The sequence below is a fragment of the Lynx rufus genome, unplaced genomic scaffold, assembly GCF_022079265.1.
Source record: "Lynx rufus isolate CCGP_SWC_20201006 ecotype Redwood Valley unplaced genomic scaffold, mLynRuf1.p SCAF_8, whole genome shotgun sequence".
Taxonomy (NCBI): domain Eukaryota; kingdom Metazoa; phylum Chordata; class Mammalia; order Carnivora; family Felidae; genus Lynx; species Lynx rufus.
In genome coordinates this window covers 66,729,775-66,753,425 of record NW_025814896.1, presented here as the reverse complement: position 1 = coordinate 66,753,425, position 23,651 = coordinate 66,729,775, and the positions used below count along the sequence as shown (strand labels likewise).

Genomic DNA, 23,651 nt, shown 5'->3' with positions numbered 1-23,651 from the left:
CCTCTCAAAAATGAATAAATGTTCAAAAAATTTTTTTAAATAATTGGACTCGAGGACGTCCGGTTCCTGTCTTGGCCCAGCATGTTTCTCTGTGGGGCCAATCTTACTCAGATTTCCATAACTCACCCAGGCCCCAATGCCCTCCATGTGGGTCCACTTCCACTCCCACCCTTGGAAGCCCTACCCCACCACATCACTCCATGCAGGGGACAGAAGAAAGCCTTCAATTTCTCTATTTTGGCCTGGAAGACCAGGGCCCACCAACTTCTCCCATACATGCACCTATTGCTCTGGTCACTCCCCTCAACCCCTGTGCCCAGATCCATCTCAAAGCCTCAACCCGACTGTCTGTCCATGTCCCCTGGCCCCCTCAGTGGCCTTCTATCCTTCCTCCTCGATGGGCAAACACACTCTGCGCTTCCCAATACCAGTCGGAGGCCAGCACACATTCTGCGGCTCCCCCAAAACTCCTTTTCCTCTGAGCTCCGCCATCCACTGCACGATCGCCCTCTGGTCACTTCTCTGCCTCCTCATCCATTTTGGCAACTCCTCAGGCTGGAGGAGTTGTGCTGCATCTCATTAAGAGGTAACAGTGCAAGAGGTTAAAAGGATATACTCAGAAGCCTGACTTCAAACCCTGCCTCTACCACTTATTGATTGGATGATCAAATTATTTAACCTTTTGGGGCCTGCTTCCATATCTGCAAGTAGAGCAAACAAAAGTGCAGGCTTCATGGGGTTGTTGGGAGGAATTAGTGAGTTGACTGAAGTGCTTGGGGCAGTGTCTGGCACACAGTGAGTGCTGGGTAGTGTTAGCTGCTATTATTATTATTATTATTATCATCATCATCATTACCATCACCATCACCATCATCATCATCACCACCACCACCACCACCACCACTCTGTCTCCCCCACAGAACCTTCCACAGGCTGGGCAGTCTTTAAAACCTCTTCATAACTGCATTCATTGACTCCCTACCTCCTTCCACAAGGCTCTAAAGTGGTTGCGCACAGAGAGGGCTCCGGGAGGGCTCTCCAGGATCAGCTGAGGGCACCAGGAACATGATTTGAGGCCAGAGACCGGGGCGGGGTGTTCCGTTCCCCTCCCCTCCCCGCGACTGCCACATCAGGGTGCTTTCCCGCCCCAGCACAAGAGCCCAGCCCAGCCAAACCAGCCCTACTGCCAAAGCCAGGGCTAGATGAGTCCCGAGTCCGACCACAGATGAGGAAACTGAGGTTTACCGGGCCGCTTTCCGGCTTCACCACCGCACGCCGGAGCTCGCCAACCCCCCAACCTTGTCTGCTGTGGACAGAGCTCAGTTGTCAACTAGGCTCGGGAGAAAGAAGGGGAGGGCGGGGAGAGACACACAGCCTTCACCTGATGGAGTTTAGGGACCGGGTGCGGGGTGAAGGGGCGGTGCAAGAGTCCAGATCTTGCCCGGAGCTGATCTGTGCCGATACTACCATTTCACAGTAGACGGAGTTACCCACATGATCCCAAAGGACAGAGAGCAAGAGCAGTCTCTCTTTCTCCCCCAAACCTGCTTGTGGTTTTTCTCCTGGGGCATAAGAACCTTGCTAATCACCCTGGTTGCTCCTAACACCAACACTACAGGAAGGGTAATACCGAAGACGGCCGTCGGCGGCCGGGAGGCAGTCGGGGCCCGCTTCCTGGAGGAGGCGGTGCATTTCGCGCGCTGGGTACTCTAGAGCCAGCCCCTTCCCTCACTCACCGGCGTCCAGAGAGGTGAACGCGGCGCTCGGGCTGGTTCGTCGGTTGCCTCCGCCGCCGGGCACGACCAGCGTCTGCAGCTGCCGGACCAGCTCGGGCATGCGGTCCCAGTGGCCCTCCGCGCGGCAGCGCTCCAGCTCGCTCTCCATCTTCAGGTGGGAGCCGTGCGCGCCCTTCGCAGCCATCTTCGCGCGGGCGCTGTCATGGGAGGTGCGGCCGAGAAGTGGAGACCCGGCCGGGGGCGGTGTCCCGGCTGGGGCGCACACGCTGGCGGGGGCGGCGGGGGCGCAGGCGGCGGCCAGGTCCCGGGCGGCAGCGGGGGCCCGGGCGGCGGCGGCCGGGCGGCAGCAGCAGCACCCAGAGCACCGCCCGGCGCCTCCGGACTGGGGCTCCGGCTGCGCGGCCCCGACTCGTCCAGGAGCAACCTCCGCCTCCGCTGCAGCAGCTCCTGGCGGTGCTGCCGCCGCCGCTGCTGCAGCTGCTGCCACAGCCCCCGCCCCGGGCCCGGGCGCCGCCAGCTGTGGACCCGCCCCTGGCCGCTGCTCCACCTCCGCGGGGGCGTGGCACGGCCTCGGCGAGCCGGGCGCGCGGGCGGCCAGCGAGGCCGCAGCAGCCAGGCACGCGAGGAGCGCTGACGGCCGCCCTGCTGCCAACGCCAGGTCCCCGCCGCCGCTGCCGCCGACTCGGCGCTCACTTTAATGCTGCGCGGGGCCCCCGCGCCCGGGGGCTCCTCGCTCCCCGCCCCCTCCCCATCCCATCGGGACTCTTGGCCTGGGGACTCCCCAGTCCGACACCCCGGCTTTGTGTGTTGGCCTCGTCACCACCGCTGCACGTCACAAATCCGGGGAGAGGCCGGCCGGTTGCCCCCGCCTTCGAGAGCGAGCCTCCCCGGGAGCCGGCCCTGCTGGGACGCGCGAGCCCTGAGCGCGTGTTCGGGCAGGCGGGTTGCGGTGCGGAACAGGCGTCTGCACTCCGAGAGACTTTTCATTTTCTTTTGTAACAACGCAGTTCCTCTTTCCAACTTGACAACCCCGCGCGAGCTGGCTGGCGTGTCCTCTGTGGAATCCCGTTACCCTGGAATTCTTCAAGGTTTTAAGCTGTTTTCCAACTTGGTATTTCTTTCGTAATTCTGGTGTCTCAACACTGTGATCAAAACTCATGGCATGGCTTAGCTTGGCTTTGTGGGGTGCTAAGAATAAGAAGTTCAAGGGATCACAAGGTGGCCTGTAGGAGGAGGGACTGATTAGGGTGTTCCCCCCTTTCGGGCGGTTTACAGTCGAGTGTAGGGATTGAGGCCATCATGCAAGAAATCACAGCGAGACCAAAAAAACTCCCTTGAATGTAAGTGACATGTTGCATGGTGCAGACCGAAGACTCCAGAACACAGGAGAGTCAGGGCAAGCTTTTAAGTGTAGTATAGACTCCTAAGAATTAGGTGTCCACCTTCCTCCACAACATAGAGGGCTTCACCACTGCCTGACATGTGGCGGTGAGAGTGGACTTGACCTCTTTCAATGTCACCAGACTCACTGCTTCTGTAACTGTGGTAAAGTTTTTTGCCAAGCAGAGCCCAGGCCACTGGTGCTTAGTCCTTCCAGGCCCTTTGCTACGGGGAGGGGGTTGTCTGTGGAAGGCAATCTTCTGCTTCACCACTACTCCACTCCTATAACTCCCAGATGGTACCCTCCTTTCCAGGTTCCGAATGCAGCTCCATTCCATGCTTGGGGACAGCATTTTCTGACCTTGGGAGCACTTGGGGTCTGTCCTAAACTTCCAGAAGCCAGAAAGTAGATGAAGGAAAACGGACAGGTCTGGCCTTTCGAATTTAGAAACCATTTACTCCATTTACATGAAAGCTGCGCCTACTCTTGTTACCCCCTGTAGCTGGTATTTGGTTAGCCTTTGGCTACCCTTGTTGGTCACTGGAACCGCCTTTCACTTGGAGAGAGCTGTCCCTGTTCTTTAGATGAGGATGGCCTGAGAACACCCTGTGATACACCCCAGGGTCAGCGTTGGAGCAGGCAGAGGACAGCAGAGTTGAGGACAGGAAGGCAGCCCTGATGGAAATAAATAAACCTCCCCTCCTCCCTTTTTTCTCCCTAATCATTGCCAACCCTGCCCCCAGGTTGCAGGACTCCAGGGAACTAACTGAAGAATTGTTGCTTGTTCCTTTGACTCAAGCACCAAGATTTGTGTGGGCATGGCACGGGGGAGAGAGGAACACAGTAATGTGGTTAGAACTTATAACGAGCTGTTCCTTAACACTGCAGCCACATTCCTGATACCTTTGTGGTTCTTTTCTGGCAGAGACAAGCCCCTAACCTGCTAGTGACCAGCATTTTTTTCAGGGGAGTAAGAGACTATAGGAACAAGAGCAAAGAGCAGCCATGATTGTATTAGTAATGTTTGCCAAAATAAAAGGCGTGTGGAAAGTGTGGCAGTTGCTTTTATTTTTTAATAATCAGAAATCTCTCAGATGGTGATTGTTTTTCTTTTTTAATAATCTGAAATCTCTCAGATGAGAGTTTAGGACAAGTTCTAATAAAGATTGCCATTATCTGCCGGCTGGAAAATGCTATAAAAATAACTTGCTGATCGTGAGAAGCTGGGTTGATTGCCTACCAGACTGAGGGAGAGCACTGCCTGACAGTCCCAGCATCTCAGAGAAAGTACTGAAGTTCACAGGAGGTAAACCGACCTACTAAGAAATGTGTAATTTTACAGAGCAACAAAGATGGTACCGGACAAATCACCTCTACCACCAAGCTGACAGAATATTCCACTAGTTCAGCTGCTGCCTCTGACTAGGTGGGGAGGCTCTTGCCACTAGATCACAAGCTATTGGTCTCGATTCCCACGAAGTTAAGGGCTTGAAGAGATCTCTCATGTACTTATAGGTTGAAGGTTTATGGTATTTGGTTAGGCCCAGAATGGGAGGGTGTTGAAGAGCTAATCTGAACTCACAAAAAGTCTGTTCATGTTTGGATTCCGAGAGAAAAGGTGTGGTTAGCAAGGACTTAAGTGGGTTGAATAATGGAGTGGAGATTTCAGAAAAGTTCAGGATGTATGGCCTGCAGTAGCCAGTGAGACCTGGGGATCCTCATAACTGTCTTAGATATGGGCCACAAACCCCTTGCACAGCTGGTTGTCTGGAGTAAGGGATTTCCCTCCATGAGATATCTTTTGTCTTGGGTAGTGCACTTCCTTTGACAAATTATCAGCTTTTCTAGGGAGCCCTTCTGCTGTCTCTGAGCAGTAAGCAGTAGATGAATCAGCCTTGGAGCTCACCTCATCTTTGGAACACAACAAAAGATTGTCTGTCCACATATTGAATAAGAATAGAATTACAGGGCAGTGTAAGGCCCTTGAGGTTCTGATTGAGGATTTGTGAAATGTAGGAGGGGACCTCAGTAAACTGAGGCACAGTGGTCCAGGTACTATTTTTGATTTTCCCTGGAGAAGACAAACAAGTATTGACTTTTCATTTACAGACACACAGCAAAGGAAGCACAAGTATGGATCTACAACTGTGAAACACATAGTCAGTCTCTTTAGGACTTGCAAATAGAATGGTAGTGTATTTGACTTGCACTGTTGGTGGGAATGCAAATTGGTGCAGCCACTCTGGAAAACACTGTGGAGGTTCCTCAAAAAATTAAAAATAGACCTACCCTATGACCCAGCAATAGCACTGCTAGGAATTTACCCAAGGGATACAGGAGTACTGATGCATAGGGGCACTTGTACCCCAATGTTTATAGCAGCACTCTCAACAATAGCCAAATTATGGAAAGAGCCTAAATGTCCATCAACTGATGAATGCATAAAGAAATTGTGGTTTATATACACCATGGAGTACTACGTGGCAATGAGAAAGAATGAAATATGGCCCTTTGTAGCAACATGGATGGAACTGGAGAGTGTGATGCTAAGTGAAATAAGCCATACAGAGAAAGACAGATACCATATGGTTTCACTCTTATGTGGATCCTGAGAAACTTAACAGAAACCCATGGGGGAGGGGAAGAAAAAAAAAAAGAGGTTAGAGTGGAAGAGAGCCAAAGTATAAGAGACTCTTAAGAACTGAGAACAAACTGAGGGTTGGTGGGGGGTGGGAGTGAGGGGAGGGTGGGTGATGGGTATTGAGGAGGGCACCTTTTGGAATGAGCACTGGGTGTTGTATGGAAACCAAAAAAAAAAAAAAAAAAAAAAGAATAGTAGTGTATTTGAGTTTGATCTTAAAGGGAAGCAGCGAGTGACTAATTTATATGTGGCCCTGGGATCCTAAACAAATCTATATTCCTGCCCACTGGGTTTTTCAACTGAGAGGATAGGAGCATGTTACAAGGGCTGGGACAAGGTATGAGACTCCTTTCTCTTTAAGTCTTTTCTTTTTTTTAAAAAGGCTTCTGATTATTAGTTTTACTCCTTCTTTATCACCTTATATTAGATGCTGTTATGCAAGTTTGGGTACAGATTGAACCTTGATGGGTTTTGCTCCAGTAGAATATCAGTAGGATTTTTGCTGTTAAGAGAGCTTCAGTCTCTGCTTGATTTACACACAAAGGTACTGGTAAATCATATCCAAATGAGCCAGGATCTTGTTATGAATAGGGAGGTCCTTGGGGACCAGAAGGAAGAGACCATCAGGAGAGCATTTAATGTAGCAGTGACAGTCGCACAGTAAATCCCTTGCTATTAAGTTAATGAGGGTGGTGTCCCAAAAGTTAAAAGAACATTCCTTGGTTAAAGGTTTGAGGCTGATGGTTATGGGCTGGGGCCTGGGGAAAGCATGGTGAGATTAGATGTGTGACCAGAGTAGTTTGCTGACTCTAAGGAAGAGGTTGTATAATAGTGGTTGGGTTTAAGATTGGTATTATTATGCTATATCAATAAAACATTTGTAAGGTTGTCCTTTAATTTTTAAAGAAATGTTTCCTAGTGGGTTTAAGAGTAGAATGAGAAGGGCGCCTGGGTGGCTCAGTCAGTTAAGCTTCCAACTTTGGCTCAGGTCATGATCTCATGGTTCACAAGTTCAAGCCCCATGTTGGGCTCAGCCCATGTTGGGCTCTGCTTCGCAGATTTTGTGTCTCCTTCTCTCTCTGTTCCTCCCCTGCTCGTACTCCATCTCTCTCTCTCTCTCAAAAATAACTCCATCTCTCTCTCTCTTTCTCTCTTCAAAAACATTTTAAAAATTAAAAAAAAAAAGAGTCGAACGAGAAACTAAACACCTTCATTGGTATCTTTGTTGTTGTTTAGTTGCTTAGTTCTAGAACTCTTTCCAAATATTCAGCAAGGTTTTGGGGGTCTGGGCTTGGGGTTATTTCCCATTCTACTTTTTGCTTGCATAATATGGCTCTTCTATGTATGGTTCAAGGCCATTCACAAAAAGATAAGACAGGAGCCAGGGTCATGTCTGCTTCAGGATCAACTCCTGCGTGCAGCCACTAGGTATGAACCTTCCCTGAAGTCTCCATCAGACTTCTCCCTTTTTGGTTTGAAGAACTGAACCAGAGCACAGTCTATTTTTACCCGAAAGACAAGAGGATAGCCTCCGAAAGACCTTGACCAACTCTCCAGCTTTTATAAACCCCAAGGATTTCCTATGCAAATGAAGGCTATTTAAGTTACCCTTGAGAGTCTTCCCATTCTGACTTTTTCATTGAACTCCTTGCATCTAGAAGGAATTGGTACATATATGGCTGCCCTGGGCTATATGTCTCTCAAATGATTCTAAGTTCCTCTGCAATGTTTTCTCTCTCGTCTAGGCAATGACAGAGTCTCTGACAATGGCTTTCAGCTGAGAATGAAACCAGAGCTTAAAATCCACCATAAGAGGTTTTCTCTGTTCTGCAGCAGGTTTACTTTAAAGAGGTAAGTGAGATTTGGGGTACCTGGCTGGCCAGAAGGGAGGGGCAGTGCATCAGGGGAAGAGGTAGAGGGGTAGCAGGAGATGGGAGGTGCATAGCATGGGGGAAGAAGATCGTAGGCTTGAGTTGTGGTTTGGGAGATCTAAAAAATAGTTTTAACATGTTCACATTTTTCTTTTGCTTTGGCCAAGCAATCTGTTAAGGAAGCAATTTTTGAATATGGTTTCTTTTGGATGCTTCCTCATGCTAATAAAAAATAATGAAGACCATTGGATGCTTAGAATTGTGCTGCCTTTACATTCTGTGGCACCTCTCCAGTGAATAACTGTTCATATCAGAACTTCCTCATAGTGGCCACTGTAATTCTAAATTATCCTTGGTGAAATGATGCTATTTAGGAAGATAAGTGCACAAATTTGGATAGAGCATAAATACATGGATGGCATGGACTGAGGTTTATACCAAGACAAAGCCTTGAGAGCCTGGGAATGGCATCCTCTGGCTCAAGGCCCCCCAGCCTCACAGCTAGACCTTACCCAGCCACAACTCTGATGAATTTATACTTCCTGGCAGATAAAAGGTGTGGAGACATCTTTGCTGAACCTCAAGACAAGTCTGAGGAGAGTTCTCATAAGTGGCCCAAGACAGAATTTGTCCCAGGGCCAGGTTAGGGACATACTTCTTGGGTCCCGTATCTGTCCTTTCCACTATAAACTTTGCTCTGATTGAGGCACAACCGAAAATGACCAGGATGGACATAGACAATAGTGGTATTGTTCATAATAAGGCAGATATCTACCAAGAGAAAAGATTTTCAAGTATGGTCAGATAAACAAAGGATTCCCGAAAGGGGTTCCTTATCACTAGAGACAAATAGACTCTGTACTTGGGGAGCTCAAGCCCAGTACAAGACTTACATCTCTCATTGCTGTGGTCTAAAAGACTCCTGAGGGGCTTGAGGACCTCAGAGGAACACACTTTCTGAGTCAGGGTCTTGGCCACATTGGCAAGGAGGTCTCAGTGGGCCTCATAATTGAATGCTGCTCCCTGAAAATATCGTCCGAACAACTTTGTGAGAATGCAAAGCTGAGTTCTGATCGCAGGAAGGAAAACACAACTGTGCAGAGTCATAGTAGCATCTGTATTGGGGAGGCTACGTCAAGATATTTATAAAATATTGGGTCTATTTTAAGGCAGCTTTTCTAATGAGCTTGATAAGGACTGGGCAAGAATCATGATAACAATAGTTCAGGATGGATGGACAGCGCGAGGTGAGGGTTTTGAAACAAGAGTTTCAAGGAGTCTTAGAAGATAAACAGTGGTTGGATGCAATCTATTGAAAAGTTGCAAAATTCATTCAAGGTTACTTCTTGAAATTTCTGCAAAAGCAATAGTTATTTACAACTTTTATCATCCTGAGCAAGAGTTTCATATAATAAAAAGGTCATGTTAACATCAACAGTAAGCAGGGTGCAGGTGGTTTTGATTCTTCCTGTGTACTGTGCTCGCTTCGGCAGCACGTATACTAAAATTGGAACGATTCTTCCTGTGTACTAATACAGAGAGGGATTATGTATGATTGTTACCACATCCCCTCACTCCATCAAATCACTCTTATTTATACTAATTGTCACAGTGCTGGGAGTAATTAGGCCATCCAGACATGGGAAAAGCCTGGTGGGGGATGTCCTTCCCACCTTCTGTTCCTCTCTTCTCTCTTGTATTTGCTGTTCAGGGCCCCCACAGGACCCTGTGTTCCCAACAGGAACCCTAAAAACCCTAAATTTGAATACAATTAAACCTTTTCTTCATAGCCAAGAGTGCTTTCATGCACTCAGATCATCAATGTGTATGATACAGAGCCTGCCCAATCTTCTTGTAGTCCCATGGCCCACAGGCCTTGTATTTGGAAATCAGCCTTTACTTATGACCTTGGTTGTTGGCTCATAGCATTTCTGGCCCATGGTGTCTCGTGTCGTACTTAATGATTAGTACTGTGAACTGGCCAACTGAACCAGCCCTCCTAGAATGTTGCCATGAAAACTCTGCCAAGGGCTGGCTGTATGGTCAGTTTTTCCCTTTGACAGCTGCCAGAAAAACTGCAGGTAATCATTAGGTGAGGGATGAGGCCCTACAAAGGCAAGCTTCAAAACCATGAATTCTTTGTGCTTGTGCATAGTGGGCATTCAGTAATTATTTATTATGTTAATTTCGGAATCCTATAATGTTAAAGGTTTCCCCAGGCCTGGGAGATGAGAGCTCTGGGATGTCGCCTATCCCTCCCTCCCCTCCACCCAATTTCATGATTGAGATACTAGCACGTTTCTCCATGCATTGACTTCCCTCCCATCATCTGGGTCCATTCTGTTCCCCTGGGGTCCCAGGTGACTCCTGCTTCTCCTCGGTGTTTTCTGTGTCATCTTGCAGGACTGCTACAATGGTGCCCACCCAAGAGTGGGGGTTCACACTTTCTCCCAGCCTTTGCCAGTGCTGGTTCTTTGCCCAGATACTGCTATCCTAGAGGAGAGAAGTCAGTCCAACCCAGGAACACTGAGAGCCTTTCAGCTCAGGTTAGGTGGCCTGATTTTAAGCTCCACCACTCCTAAGGCCAACTTGTGCGTCTGCCCTTTAATGATTATAGCAGTTTTAGGCCTTAAAACATAGCTTTGCTCTCTCTGCTTTTAAATCTTTTTTCCTTTCTTCTCTACCTTTTAAAAAAATTTTTGTTTTAATAGCATTTTTGCTGAATAGCAAAAAAAAAATAACACAATTAAAGGAAATTACATAAAACATAATTATTATGAAGCACTTTCATTAACTATCAACTAGAAAGAAATACGGTTTTACCAGCATCCCGGAAGTCCCCAATATATCCCTTCCCAAGTACAGTCTTCTTCCTCTTAAATGTAACTGCTGGCTTTTTATGGCAGTTACTCCATTGCTTTCTTTCCTCCACCCACCCCCCCCCCAACTAACTTCCTCTCTTCTTTCCTTCTTTCCTTCTCCCTTCCTTTTTTTTTTTTAAGGCTTATTTATTTATTTTGAGAGAGAGAAAGAGAGAACATGAGTGGAAGAGGGGCAGAGAGAGAGGGAGAGAAAAAATCCCAAGCAGGTTCTGCCCTGTTAGTGCAGAGCCCAATGCAGGGCTTGATCCCATGAACCGTGAGATCATGACCTGAGCCGAAATCAAGAGTTGGATGTTCAACCAACTGAACCACCCAGGCTCCCCCTTCCTCCTTCTTATTGAAGTATTATTGACATACCGTGTTATATGAGTGCTAGTGTATGACATATTGATTTTGCTTCATCCTCTGATAAAGGATATCCAATTTAAAAAGACCCTTTTTAATCTTACAATGTTAAAAGTTTGTGTTTTATTTAATGGTGATTGAAATTGAATTTTACAATTTTTTTTTCATTTATTGAGCTCACCATATAATTTTTCTCCTTCAAATTTATTTATATGGTGAACTATTTTGATTTTCCAATGTTAAACCATCCTTGCATTTCTAGAATAAGATCAACTGAGTTGTATTTGTTTCCTGTTGCTTCTGTAACAAATCCCCAAATACATAGTGGCTTAAAATACCACACCTTTATTATCTCCCAATTCTTGGGGTCAGAAGTCTCGAGTGGGTCTTGTGGGATAAATCAAGGTATTGGCGGATCTGTATTTCTTCTGGAGGCTCTAGGAGAGAATATTGTTCCTAGCCTTTTCCTGCTTTTAGAGGCTAGTTGCATTCCTTGGCTGGTGGTCCCTTCCTCCATCTTCAAAGTCCATTACTCCAATCACCGCTTTCAGGGTCACATCTTCTCTCTGACTCTGACCCTCCTGCCTCCCTCTTATGAGGACTTTGATGATTACATTGGGCTCACAGGATAATCCAGGATAATCTGCCCATGTCAGGGGCCTTAATTCAGTCAGCTTTGCAAAGTCCCTTTTGCCATGTAAGATGACATATTCACAGGTTTTGAGGATTAGGATATAAACCTCTTTGGGAGCCATTATATTGTCTACCACATTGGTTATAATGTATTTTCCTTTTTATATATTGCTTGCTGTACTACTTTATTTAGAATTTTTGTGTCTGTGTTCATGAGTGAGATTGCCTAAATTTTCTCTTCTGAAACTATCTTCATTGGCTTTTGGTATCAGAGTTAAGCTAGCCTTATAAGTGAATTGGAGGGTATACCACTTTTTTTTTTTTTTTCTGTTCTCCAGAGAGTTTGTATACAGTAAGCATTATTTTCCCCTTAACTATTTATGGAAAGTTTTTATTTTTTATTTTATTTTTTTAAAGTTTATTTATTTATTTTGAGAGAGAGAGAGGGAGAGGGAGGGAGGGGCAGAGGGGCAGAGAGAAGGGAGAGAGAGAATCCCAAACTGGCTCTGCATTGTCAGCACAGAGCTGGATATGGGGCTTGAACTCAAGAATCGTGAGGTCATGACCTGGGCCGAAATCAAGAGTTGGTTGCTTAACTGACTGAGCCACCCAGGCGCCCTGATGGGAAGTTTTTAAAGTACTGATTCAATTTATTTAAAAATCACAGGACTTAAAATTTCTATTTCCTCCTTGATCAATTTTCAGAAAGTTGTATTTTTCTAGGAATATATTCATTTCATCTAGCTTTTCACACTTTAAGCATAAATTATTCATAAACCCTCTTTTTTTTTAAGTTTATTTATTTATTTTGAGAGTGAGAACAAGCAGGAAGGGGCAGAGAGAGAGGGGGAAAGAGGATCCAAAGCAGGCTTCTGTACTAACAGTAGAGAGCCCAACTTGGGGCCTGAACTCACCATGAGACCATGACCTGACCTGAAGTCAGATACTTTAACCAACTGAGCCACCCAGGAGCCCTCATAAAACCCTCTTGTTATCTTTTTAATGTTTGTGGAATTCATAGTGATATCTGCTTTTTTATTCCTGGCATTGGTTATTCGTGCATTCTCTCTTCTTAATCTTCTTGATAATTTGTAAGGTTTTATCAGTTTTATTGTTCCTTTCAAAGAACCAACTTTTGGTTTTGTTGATCTTCTGTATGGCATGTTATTTTCCCTTTCTGTAATTTTTACTGTTATCCTTATTATTTCATTTATCTTATGTTTTTGGGTTTCGTTTGTACTTCTGTAATGGTCAGGATAGGTTGGGTTATACTGCAGTAACAAACAATCCAGAAAAAAAAATCTCAGGACTTTTCACAACATTTCTCATTTTTTTTCTACCTGTTCCAGTCAGGTTGGCTCACTTCTTCTCATTGTCTTCACTCTGGGACTTGAGCTGACAGAACAGCCACTATCTAGAACATTGGCAGTCATCATGACAGAGGGAAAAGAGACAGTATGGTGAACCATATGTTGGCTCTTAAAACTTTTGTCTAGATGTGACACATCATACTTCTATATGCTTCTCATTGACTAGAGCAAGAGATATAGCTAAGCCTGATGCCAATGCCCAGAGATGGATTAGTGAATCTTTGTGAATGATAATATAGTATCCCATATCTTCTTTTTATTACTTTTAGAAAAAAAATTTTTTTTACTGTTTATTTATTTCAGAGAGAGAGAGAGAGAAGGAACAGGGGAGGGGCAGAGAGAGAGACACATACACAGAATCCGAAGCAGGCTTCAGGCTCTGAGCTGTCAGCACAGAGTCTGATGCAGGGCTTGAACTTGCTAACCACGAGATCATGACCTGAGCCAAAGTCGGACGCCCAAGTGACTGAGCCACCCAGATGCCCCTTTCTTACTTTTTGAGACTTTATCTTTGCTCATGAATTTTCAGTCTTTCTTATATTCTAACATGTGTGCATTTAAGGGTACAAATTTCCTTTTGTCAGCTACATCCCATAGGAATCGATATACAGAAATTTTGTTAACACTTGATTCAAACTATTTTCTAATTTCCTTTGTGATACATATTTGACCTATGTGTTATTTAGAAGTATTTCTTAATTTCCATGTAACTGGAGTTTTCTGAGTTTTCTTCTTGTAATTTCATTGTATCAGAGAATATACTTCATATAATTTTAAATCTTAGACTTTTTTTAGACCTCACTTTTTTTTTTTTTCAACGTTTTTTATTTATTTTTGGGACAGAGAGAGACAGAGCATGAACGGGGGAGGGGCAGAGAGAGAGGGAGACACAGAATCGGAAACAGGCTCCAGGCTCCGAGCCATCAGCCCAGAGCCTGACGTGGGGCTCGAACTCACGGACCGCGAGATCGTGACCTGGCTGAAGTCGGACGCTTAACCGACTGCGCCACCCAGGCGCCCCTAGACCTCACTTTCAACCATACGATCTTGGGAAGAGAACCTCAAGCCTCTGATGAGATCCCAGCCCTACCCAACACCTTGATTTCAGCCTTGTCATACTCTGAGCAGGGAGCCTAATTGATCCTTACCTGGACTTCTGATCTACAGAACTGTGAGAAAATAAATGGATATTATTTTAAGCTGCTAAGTTTGTAGTAATTTATTGCATAGGAATAGAAAACTAATGCAGTGTTTTGCTAGTGGACAAACTATACATCTTCTCATATTTATGAAAGAAGGAGATTTTAGCTGGATGTAGAATTTTATTATTTAAAAAAAATTTTTTTTTAAGTTTATTTATTTCATCTCTACACCCACTGTGGGGCCTGAACTTGCAACCCCAAGATCAAGAGTCACATGCTCTCCTGACTGAGCCAGCCAGGAGCACCAAGGATATAGAATTTTAGACTAGCAGTTTACTTTTAAAGCCTTTCAAGATACTACACTGTTTTCTGGTTTCCACTTTTGCTGTTGAGAAGTCAGTTATCTAACTGTTGCTCCTTTGAAAACAATCTTTTCCCCACCCCCACCTGTCTTTAATTTTTTTCTTTTTCTTTTGTTTTCTGAAGATTTATTTAATGTGCCAAGAATATATTTCTTAAATAATTAATTATGCTTGGGATTGTTGCTCTTTGTGATCTGAATTTTAAAGTCTTTCATCAGTTCTGGAAAATTCTTGGCTATTATCTCTTCAAATGTTATCTCAGCTCCTTCTCTCTTCTCCTGGGACACCAACTAGATATAAGCAAGATCTTCTCACTGTATTCTTTGTATCTCTTACCCTTGCTTTTGGATTTTCTATGTTGTCTCTTTATTCTAGATAGTTTTTTTCTGCTATATATATATTTTTTATTTTTAACTTTTTTTTCGAGAAAGAGACACAGAGCACCAGAGGGGGAGAATCAGAGAGAGAGGGAGATACGGAATCTGAAGCAAACTCCAGGCTCTGAGCTGTCAGCACAGAGCTCAATGCAGGGCTCAAACCCACGAACTGTGAGATCATGACCTGAGCTGAAGTCTAACACTTAACTGAATGAGCCACCCAGGCGCCCCTTTTCTGCTATGTTTTCTAATTCATTGACTCTCTTCTCATGCATCTAAACTGTTGAACCCATCTCTTGAGTTTTTAACATCTCTAACTATATTTTTCCATTCTTGAATTCTATTTGATTCTTTATCTAATCTGCTATTTTATCATAGAGGGAAATCTTTCTTGACTTCCCACGTCGGTCCTCACCTCAGGCCTGTTTAGATGTCCTCTGCCCTCGCCTCCCCCCATGTGCTCCCATGGCAACCTGGGCTCTACCAGGCATTTACCATATTCTCTTACAGTGTCTCCCCAACTAGACTGTAAGTATCTTGAGGCCAGCGGACATCATGTACTCTGTATCTCTAGCATTTAGCATTGCGCCCGAATAACAGCAATCACTCTGTAAGTGTTGTGAACTTTAAGTAAAGCAACTTACCTGACCACCTAACACTGCCCCACTCTGAGAAGATGGAAAACCTTCAGGAAAGTCTTCACAACTCACAATTGTTCTTTGTGTGAAGAGATTCTTCTATAGAGGGAATGCTAAGAGATACTCATTTCTGCATCCAGGCTGATAAGGGGAAAGAATGGAAAGGAAAACAGACTCAGAAATAAGAGGCTGAGGAGACTTCAGGTGAGGAAGTCTCTGAGAATGAGCAGAAGTTATTGGGCAAGCTCCACTTCTCCAGCCTGTGGAATTGGCTGGATCTGATCCCATTATACCCAGACCTCCAAGGAATAAGGAGCTTCTAGCCAACATCTGGGTTGTTCTGCTGTAGTACATCTAGAAACTCAAGGCAGAGTGGCTTTTAAGAAAGGAATGTTGTATAACCAGTATACTGAACATGCAGGATTTATGGGTTATATCCACCAAAGCCACTTTATTTTTGTCTTCCACTGCTTTTAATCCCTTCCAGTGAGGGTTAGGATGGTCTTTTCCATGACCACGTATAACAATCCTGCCAAGCTCATAACTTTTTCTCGACATCTTTAGTGTAAAAGTCCAGGGAATCACTTTAAGTCACGAATGCAGGCTTAATTAAATAATTAAAAGGGTTCATCCCAATATACTAATCAATATTTAAATTTTCATTCATAGATAAGATTTCTCTCCCACTCTCCCAAAGCTAGGGCCCATAGCAGGTAGCCTGAGAGGGAGCTACTTCTCTTTCTTCTTCACTTCTCCTTAATCTTGCTGCTGTTTCTGACCTTTAAGGTTGAAATGGGGAAAAGAGGAGAGGGAAGGGGGATACTCCTGGCTTTATGGGTCCTACACCTGGCGACCCATAGGCCACAGGTCCCCTGGCAGATATTTAACACTGATCCTGAGGGTTTCTGTGAAGTCCTGAGAGACTTCCCTGCTGGGCTTCTCTGACTCCGCTCCTTCTCCTTCAGTAGGGTCCCCCTGCCTCCTGCTCCCCACAGTCTCGCCATAGGACTTGCCTCCCAGCCTTTAACTGCTGGGACCTACTTGTCCTCACTGGCTACCCTCTTGGTTGGGCTCCACCCCAGGGAGACTTAACCTCTGCCTCCGCCTCAAATTGTCCCCAGGACTCCTGTCTCATTTGACCTGCACCCAGCTGGTTGAGCAATTCTCACCGAGGCCCTTTTCTCTCAGCCAAGGCTGCTTAGCCTTCCTGAGCCAACCAGCAACAGGCCATCGTATATGCCCTACAGCAATGACCACACCTCAAGCTGCCTGAGTAGTCTGTCCCCTTGAAGCCTTTCTCACTAGACTGGAGGGGAGGGAGTAGGTGATCCCTCACATTTTCCCAGGGAAATCCTCCCCACAAATTCCCCCCCCCACCCCAAATCTCCCCTCTTCTGACTCTTGTATTTCCTCTCTCTGGGTTAGAGATTCCTTAGGCCAAGGACCAAGAGACAGGTAACCAGATTTTGAAAATTGCCTTTGAAATATTTGTGGTCTGCTCACACCTTACTTTGATGCTCAATCACTATTATATCTTGACACTTCAGTCAAAATCCAAGTTAACATCTGTTGGATTTGTTTGCTTTTTATCAGAATGAAACATCATTATTGGCTTTTTCTGATTATGAAATTAATGCATTCTTCTTACAAAATTAAACCAAAACAGATAAATGTAAAAGATAGTAGTAGCTCAGTGCAATTCTACCTCCCAGAGATAACTAAGATAAGACTTTGCTTTTTACCTCTCCAGACTTTTTTTCTTTGACACACTTTGACACTTGTACTTTTTTTTTTTAATAGCAGAAATGGGATTGTACTATACATGAACTCCAAAGAGCCTTTTCCCTAATGCCATAGGACATGTAAGCCTTCCCGCCCCCTATGTGCCTAAACCTATGTTGAAGTGGGAGAATTGATGAGAGACCAGACAATTACCTTGATAGACTGAGCATCTAAATGGTCCCTTTATGTATTGAATTAAACTGGGTTTTAGTGGCGTGGACTGAATTTAGTTTTCTCTCGCTTCCTATCAAGATGGGTGCTTTGGAGGAAATCAGTCACAGACAATCAAAGGACTATATTTGTTTCACAACAGGAGTACTGTACATTTTCAGCTCTCCACTACAAATGAAATTGCTGGGTTGGAGGGTGTGTGCCATCCCAAGGCTTTTGATCTGCATTACATTGTGCATCAGAGTCCTTTTTTCCCCATATGTATTTTCATAACACTGGATATTTACATTTTGGCTAGTCTCCTAGGCAAAAAAGTAGTGATTAAGCCCAATTGTTATTATCTCATTTTATTTTATTTATTTTGAGAGAGAGAGTGAGCATGCAAGCAGTAGAGGGGCAGAGAGAGAAGGAAAGAGAGAATCCCAAGCAGGTGGTACGCTGTCAGCACAGAGCCTGACTCAGGGCTTGAACCTGTGACCCATGATATCATGACGTGAGCTGAAGTCAAGAGGCTTAACTGACTGAGCTATCCAGGGACCCCAAGCTTTTCTTTGTTTTTAAATAAGATTGAGCAAATTTTGCATTAGGATAGGACACTTACGCATCACCAGGGCTCCCTTTGCCCAAGTGTCCATTTTGATATCCCAATAAAATCTTCATAAGCTTTGCCCAGGCAGGCTAAAACAAATGGGCTCCAGAGTGGACTGAAAGAGGTCTATCCCCTTCCTGGGCCCCAGTGCATACTTGGCCCTAGGGGAATAAAGGCGAAGGAGTAACTTACCCAAGGGACTCCTGGAGGCCACCATGAGAGATGCTTCAGGCCTGATCTGAAGCGCATGTTAAGAGAATCTAGATCACTCACTCATAGCCCCAAACTGTGCCTAAGCCTCATTGCATGCCCTATCCCTTTAGATACTAGTGACCACAGTATCTAAAGCTCTTGCCCCCAGGGAGGCCAGGCTACCCATGGACTAATTAATTAGCTGCTCCAGACAGCATGGGACAAAAAGATGGGCTCAACCAGTGTCTTCTTTCTGAAGATCAACTAAGAAACTTGGGAAGGATTTGCTTGTAAGCAGTGGGAATAAAGTTGTAAAGATAACAAGATAATGAGCTGAGCCCTGGGCAAGCCCGAGCCAGGTTGAGTCGGCAGGGAGAGAAAGGTGTGCAGAGGCTTCTAGGCCGGTACTGCTTGCCTCCTAATGCCATAGGACATGTGCCATAGGCACATAGGGGGCGGGAAGTAGGGCTGTGGCCTTGGAGCTGCAGCCTCTGTGCCTGGCTCTGAGCCCCTGGGGCTGTTCGGCCCTCTGCTGCCTGCCCCCCAAAAGACTGCAGTTCCTTTGGCTCTGCCCCATACCCATACTTACCTTGTACATGGCACCAGCGGTCACACAGATACTGTGTATGGCCCACGGCAGCTTGCACGTGTAGATAGGAGATGCTCCAGACAGCCTCTGGATTGGGCTTCCCAAGCCACTTAGAACACTGGGGGGAAAGTTTTGATTATAAATGATAAAGGGTATGTGAGCTTTTTAAGAAACATTCGGAGCAGATTTGGAGCAATTTTATATGGACCTTGCAAGAAAAAGACAAAGTGGTTTACAATAAATTCATTGAACTTGGAGGGAGAGGATTGTTTGCTTTAGGCTTGATCTTGACAAGCCTGGTAATATACCCCTAGGATAGCATCTAAAATGACTCACTTTAGGGGCGCCTGGGTGGCTCAGTTGGTTACACATCTGACTTTGGCTCAGGTCATGATCTCACAGTTCGTGGGTTCCAGCTCCGCGTTGGGTTCTGTGCTGACAACTCAGAGCCTGGAGCCTGCTTTGGATTCTGTGTCTCCCTCTCTTTCTCTGCCCCTCCCCTGCTTGGGCTCTCTCTCGTCTCTCAAAAATAAATAAACATTAAAAATAAATGAATAAATAAAAAATAAAATGAGCCACTTTATCCTCCATTTCCCCCACTCTACCTCCTTATAGTAGAGGATGAGCCATCACTCAGTACAGAGAAGTTCATACAGATTGTTCTGTGAATATATGGCAGTTCCTAAAATAAAATATTGTTCCAGAAGGATCAGTTTCTATTGTTAAAACTCTACCCTTTTTGAAAAAGAATACACTGTCAAAAGAAGTCTCTTTTCATTTTAGCTTTCTCCATGTCAGGCATGGTCCTTGAGTGTATGGCAAACCCTGGGAACACTTCTAATCACTCAAAAAATAATGAACCACTTGATGACTAAGAAGAGGATTTGAGCTAATTCTTGGAGCAAACACTTGCTGGAAAAACTCCAGAAAGGGTAACCACCTCTGCTCATACAATGACTATGACGCTGAAAAGTAACATGCCAATTGAAGTTTTACAAATAAAATCTTATTAGGAAGGTAGAAGCAATCACCATAGAAAATGTCCTCCTTATTAAGAGACTTCAATAATGTGAGTAGACAGACTGCAGCCTATAGTTTATTGTATGTGTTTAGCTAATGGCCTGTAGGAATCCCAGTTTCATGACTCAACATCAGGAGCTCAGCCCGGCTCCCACCTACGCTATAAGCCTTCCCCTACCAGCCAGGTTTTAGGGTTCACATTCATTCAAATATGAACTCAATTTTAACATGGTCTGTATCTTACGGTTCAGCTCTTTTCACTTTCAGTATTCAATTCCTGCAAGGCTTTTTTTTTTTTTTAATTTTTAATGTTCATTTATTTTTGAGAGACAGAGCATGAACAGGGAAGGGGCAGAGAGAGAGGGAGACACAGATCTGAAAGAGGCTCCAGGTTCTCAGCTGTCAGCACAGAGCCCAATGTGGGGCTTGAACCCGTGAACCATGAGATTATGACCTGAGCCGAAGTCAGACACTTAACCGACTGAGACACCCAGATGCCCTCTGTAAGGCTTTGTTTTAAAAAGGTGCAATTCTCAACTTGGTACATTTTAATTTTTAAAAAAATTTTTAAAGTTTATTTGGAGAGAAAGAAGGAGAGAGATCAGGAGGGGCAGAGAGAGAATGGGAGAGAGACAATCCCAAGCAGGTTCCAAGCTGTCAGTGCAGAGCTCGATGTAGGGCGTGATCTCCCCAACCGTGATATTGTGACCTGAGCCGAAATCAAGTCAGATGCTTAACTGACTGAGCCATCCAGGCATCCCTTAACTTAATACATTTTAGAAGCCTCTCTTGCCTCTTCCCTTTTTTTCAATATTTCTGTTATTTCAATCTTCAGTATGTTCATACTGATAAGAATTCCAGGCATAGTCAGTAGGTGTCACTGAAAAATAAAATTTGAAAAGCTTACTGTTCTTATAAAATTGATTAACTGATTGATTCACTCATCCATCCCTTCATTTATTGTTACTAAAACTGTGGTTAGATGTTGAGTAGAGAAGGGAAAACAATTATTAATGTTGCTTAGGGAAGAACAAAGCATAATGGTGGGGGCTTTAGGGGAAGGTAGGAGATAAGTCAGGAATGGATTTGTGAATTGCCTTTTCCTACCATTCATATTACATTTATATATGAATATATTCCATACATGTTCTCTCTCTTTGAAAACATCTTGAAATCATGGTAAAATGAAGCTTTCAGTTGATTGGAGAGCTAAGCTCACAGAAATTAGGGAAAATTCTCAGTGGTCAGCAATTAAGAGGGAACTCAATTAAGGGGCAGGGGAGAGGGAATGTTGGCTGAGCTGATGTGGAGCCCCCCCTGGGGGTTTACAGGTCTCAGGAACCTAGGCATTTTTTAATGTACCCATAGCAACAAGAGAAGGGACCTTGGATTAACAAAAGTAAAGAGATAGACTTGACACTTCTACATAAAACTAGGACTCTCAAAGGGCTGTACCTTGGTGAAAGTATGAACCAAAAATGAAATGTTCAGAGATGCACAGAGAAACAGGGAAGTTGTGGGGCGCCTGGGTGGCGCAGTCGGTTAAGCGTCCGACTTCAGCCAGGTCACGATCTCGCGGTCTGTGAGTTCGAGCCCCGCGTCAGGCTCTGGGCTGATGGCTCAGAGCCTGGAGCCTGTTTCCGATTCTGTGTCTCCCTCTCTCTCTCTGCCCCTCCCCCGTTCATGCTCTGTCTCTCTCTGTCCCACAAATAAATAAACGTTGAAAAAAAAAAAATTTCAAAAAATAAAAAAAAGAAACAGGGAAGTTGTATCTCTTGGCCTAGCTTCTTGATTGGGGAAAAAATACTCTCCTAAGAAGTTATCATTTCAGTCTCCTCTTATTCAGGTCTAGAGTTCAATATTATACTACCTATGGAGACTGGGGGCCCGCAAGTCGAAAAATTAACTTAAAAATGGATACTAAGCAGACAGAAGCAAACATAAAATCTCTGTGAAGGAACATACCTCCATCTTGGCCATGCAGCATTCCCAGATACAAAGCCCCACCGAAGATGAGCTCATCACCTAAAATTACAAAATGCAGGAGGATATAATCACCATGAATGAGAGATAAGAAATTCTAAGGAGGAAAGTGGTACAGACCTGATCTAACGGTGTCAGCCTGGCATGAATATTCCACAATTAAAATCTCCAACTTATCAGAGGAATCTGTCAGTAGCTAAAACTGTTTCTTTTGCTTTTTTAGACAGCTTATTCCAGAGCACACGTCACAGGCTAGACTCTGTCAGGTACCTGCTGATCTGTGCACCTTCCTCACCAAAAATCAAACCAAAATCTACACACTTACTGTTCCCAGAGTGTCATCAGGTTTTTTTCCTCCCTTTTTGAAATCCTTTCTTGTTAACAGTCTAATGACTATTCTCTTTAAAATAAGTGAGTATAGGGGTGCCTGGGTATCTCAGTCAGTTAAGCATCTGACTCTTGATTTTGGCTCAGGTCATGATCTCAGGGCTGTGAGACTGAGCCCTGCAGGCTTCACACTGGGCATGGAGCCTGCTTAAGATTCTCTGTCTCCTTCTCCTTCTGTCCCTTCCCTGCTTGGCTGTCATGCATGCGGGCTCTCTTTCTCATAAACAAACAAACAAACAAACAAACAAACCATTTGCTTGCAGGTAACTAAATGTCTCTGAATTACACTTTAACAGAGTCAAATGAAAAGACCTCACAGCAGGACTGGACCACAATAACTTCAATTAATAAAATTCCCAGACGATTTAAAAAAAAGTATACTTAAATAATTAAAGATATCAGTAAGTGTCTTATGTTTTGGGATCCTATTTTAATGATATTTTTAAAATTCTGTTTTCCGTGTATTCATTGCTAATATATGGAAATACCATTGATTATTTATCATATATTGACCTGTAACCTGTGGCCTTGCTAAATTCACTTAATTCTAGTGGCTTTTTTATAGATTGTTTAGGATTTTCAATGTGCATGATCACGTTGTCTGCAAACAAGGACTGTTTCACTTTTTCCTTTCCAATCTGTATGCCTTGGGTATCTTTTCCCACAGTGGCTTGGCACTCTAGTGTAATGGTGGATAGAGATTCAAAGGTGGACATCTTTGCTTTGTTCCTGATGTTAGGGGAAGAACACTCAGTCTTCCACTATAAAAACATTAACTGAGGGGTTTGAATAGATGCCTTTTATCAGATTGAGAGACTGTCCTCCTATTCTTAATTTATTGAAAGTTTTGTGTTGTTGTTGTTGTTTATCATGAATGGGTATTGATTACCTTTCCCCCCTTCTTTTTAGATGATCATACAGTTTTTCTTATCATGTATTTATTTGTTTACTGAAGGAAAAGAACCGTGAACCTTAAACTTTATACACAGCCAAATTTTCATTTCAGTGAGAGAGAGTAATAAAAATGCACTCAGGCATACAAGGTCTCAGATGTTTGCCACATAAAAATCCACAATTGAAAATGCCTTTAAAAGAAATGTGCAAGTAAGAGAAACAAATTGAGGACAACCTTTAAGAGATATGGGATGTCAGGGCAATCTACTATTTTGATAAATCTACTGCTGTTAAAAAAAAGTCTAAGATTGAAAATGTTGGGGTGCCTGGGTGGCTCAGTGGGTTAAGCGTCCGACTTCAGCTCAGGTCATGATCTCACGGTTTGTGAGTTCGAGCCCCATGTCAGACTCTGTGCTGACAGCTCAGAGCCTGGAGCCTGCTTCGGATTCTGTGTCTCCCTCTTTCTCTGCTCCTCCCCCACTCTCACTCTGTCTCTCTCTCTCTCTCTCTCTCTGAAAAATAAATAAACATTAGAAAAATTGTTTTTGAAAAGTCTAAGATTGAAAATGTTTATCCAGAAGAACTAATGTCAGAAATTCCAAACACAAACAACATAATGGGGGAGGAGAGGAAATAAAGAGATATTAAGAAATGCTAATGTGTTTG

General features: G+C 44.4%; 2 protein-coding genes and 1 pseudogene across 4 annotated transcripts in view; 2 read left to right on the top strand and 1 right to left on the bottom strand.

Annotated features, from left to right (window-relative positions):
- The window catches only part of TTC7A (tetratricopeptide repeat domain 7A), a 120,542-nt gene extending 118,355 nt beyond the window's left edge, over window positions 1–2,187 (bottom strand). Inside the window, exon 1 of one of the 2 annotated variants that reach the window (XM_047068490.1) lies at window positions 1,737–2,187. In XM_047068490.1, the coding sequence (XP_046924446.1) occupies window positions 1,737–1,920 (184 nt within the window). In that variant the 5' untranslated portion in view covers window positions 1,921–2,187. The remainder of the gene's footprint in view (window positions 1–1,736) is intronic. The other variant, XM_047068489.1, reaches the window with a different exon arrangement.
- Window positions 2,188–7,525: 5,338 nt separating this feature from the next.
- Window positions 7,526–23,651, top strand: part of MCFD2 (multiple coagulation factor deficiency 2, ER cargo receptor complex subunit) — a 34,874-nt gene continuing 18,748 nt past the window's right edge. For both annotated transcript variants that reach the window (XR_006960175.1, XM_047068493.1), the window contains exon 1: window positions 7,526–7,609. The gene's annotated coding sequence lies outside the window, so the exon portion shown is untranslated. The remainder of the gene's footprint in view (window positions 7,610–23,651) is intronic.
- The window catches only part of LOC124503443 (guanine nucleotide-binding protein G(I)/G(S)/G(O) subunit gamma-10-like), a 108,246-nt pseudogene continuing 92,157 nt past the window's right edge, over window positions 7,563–23,651 (top strand).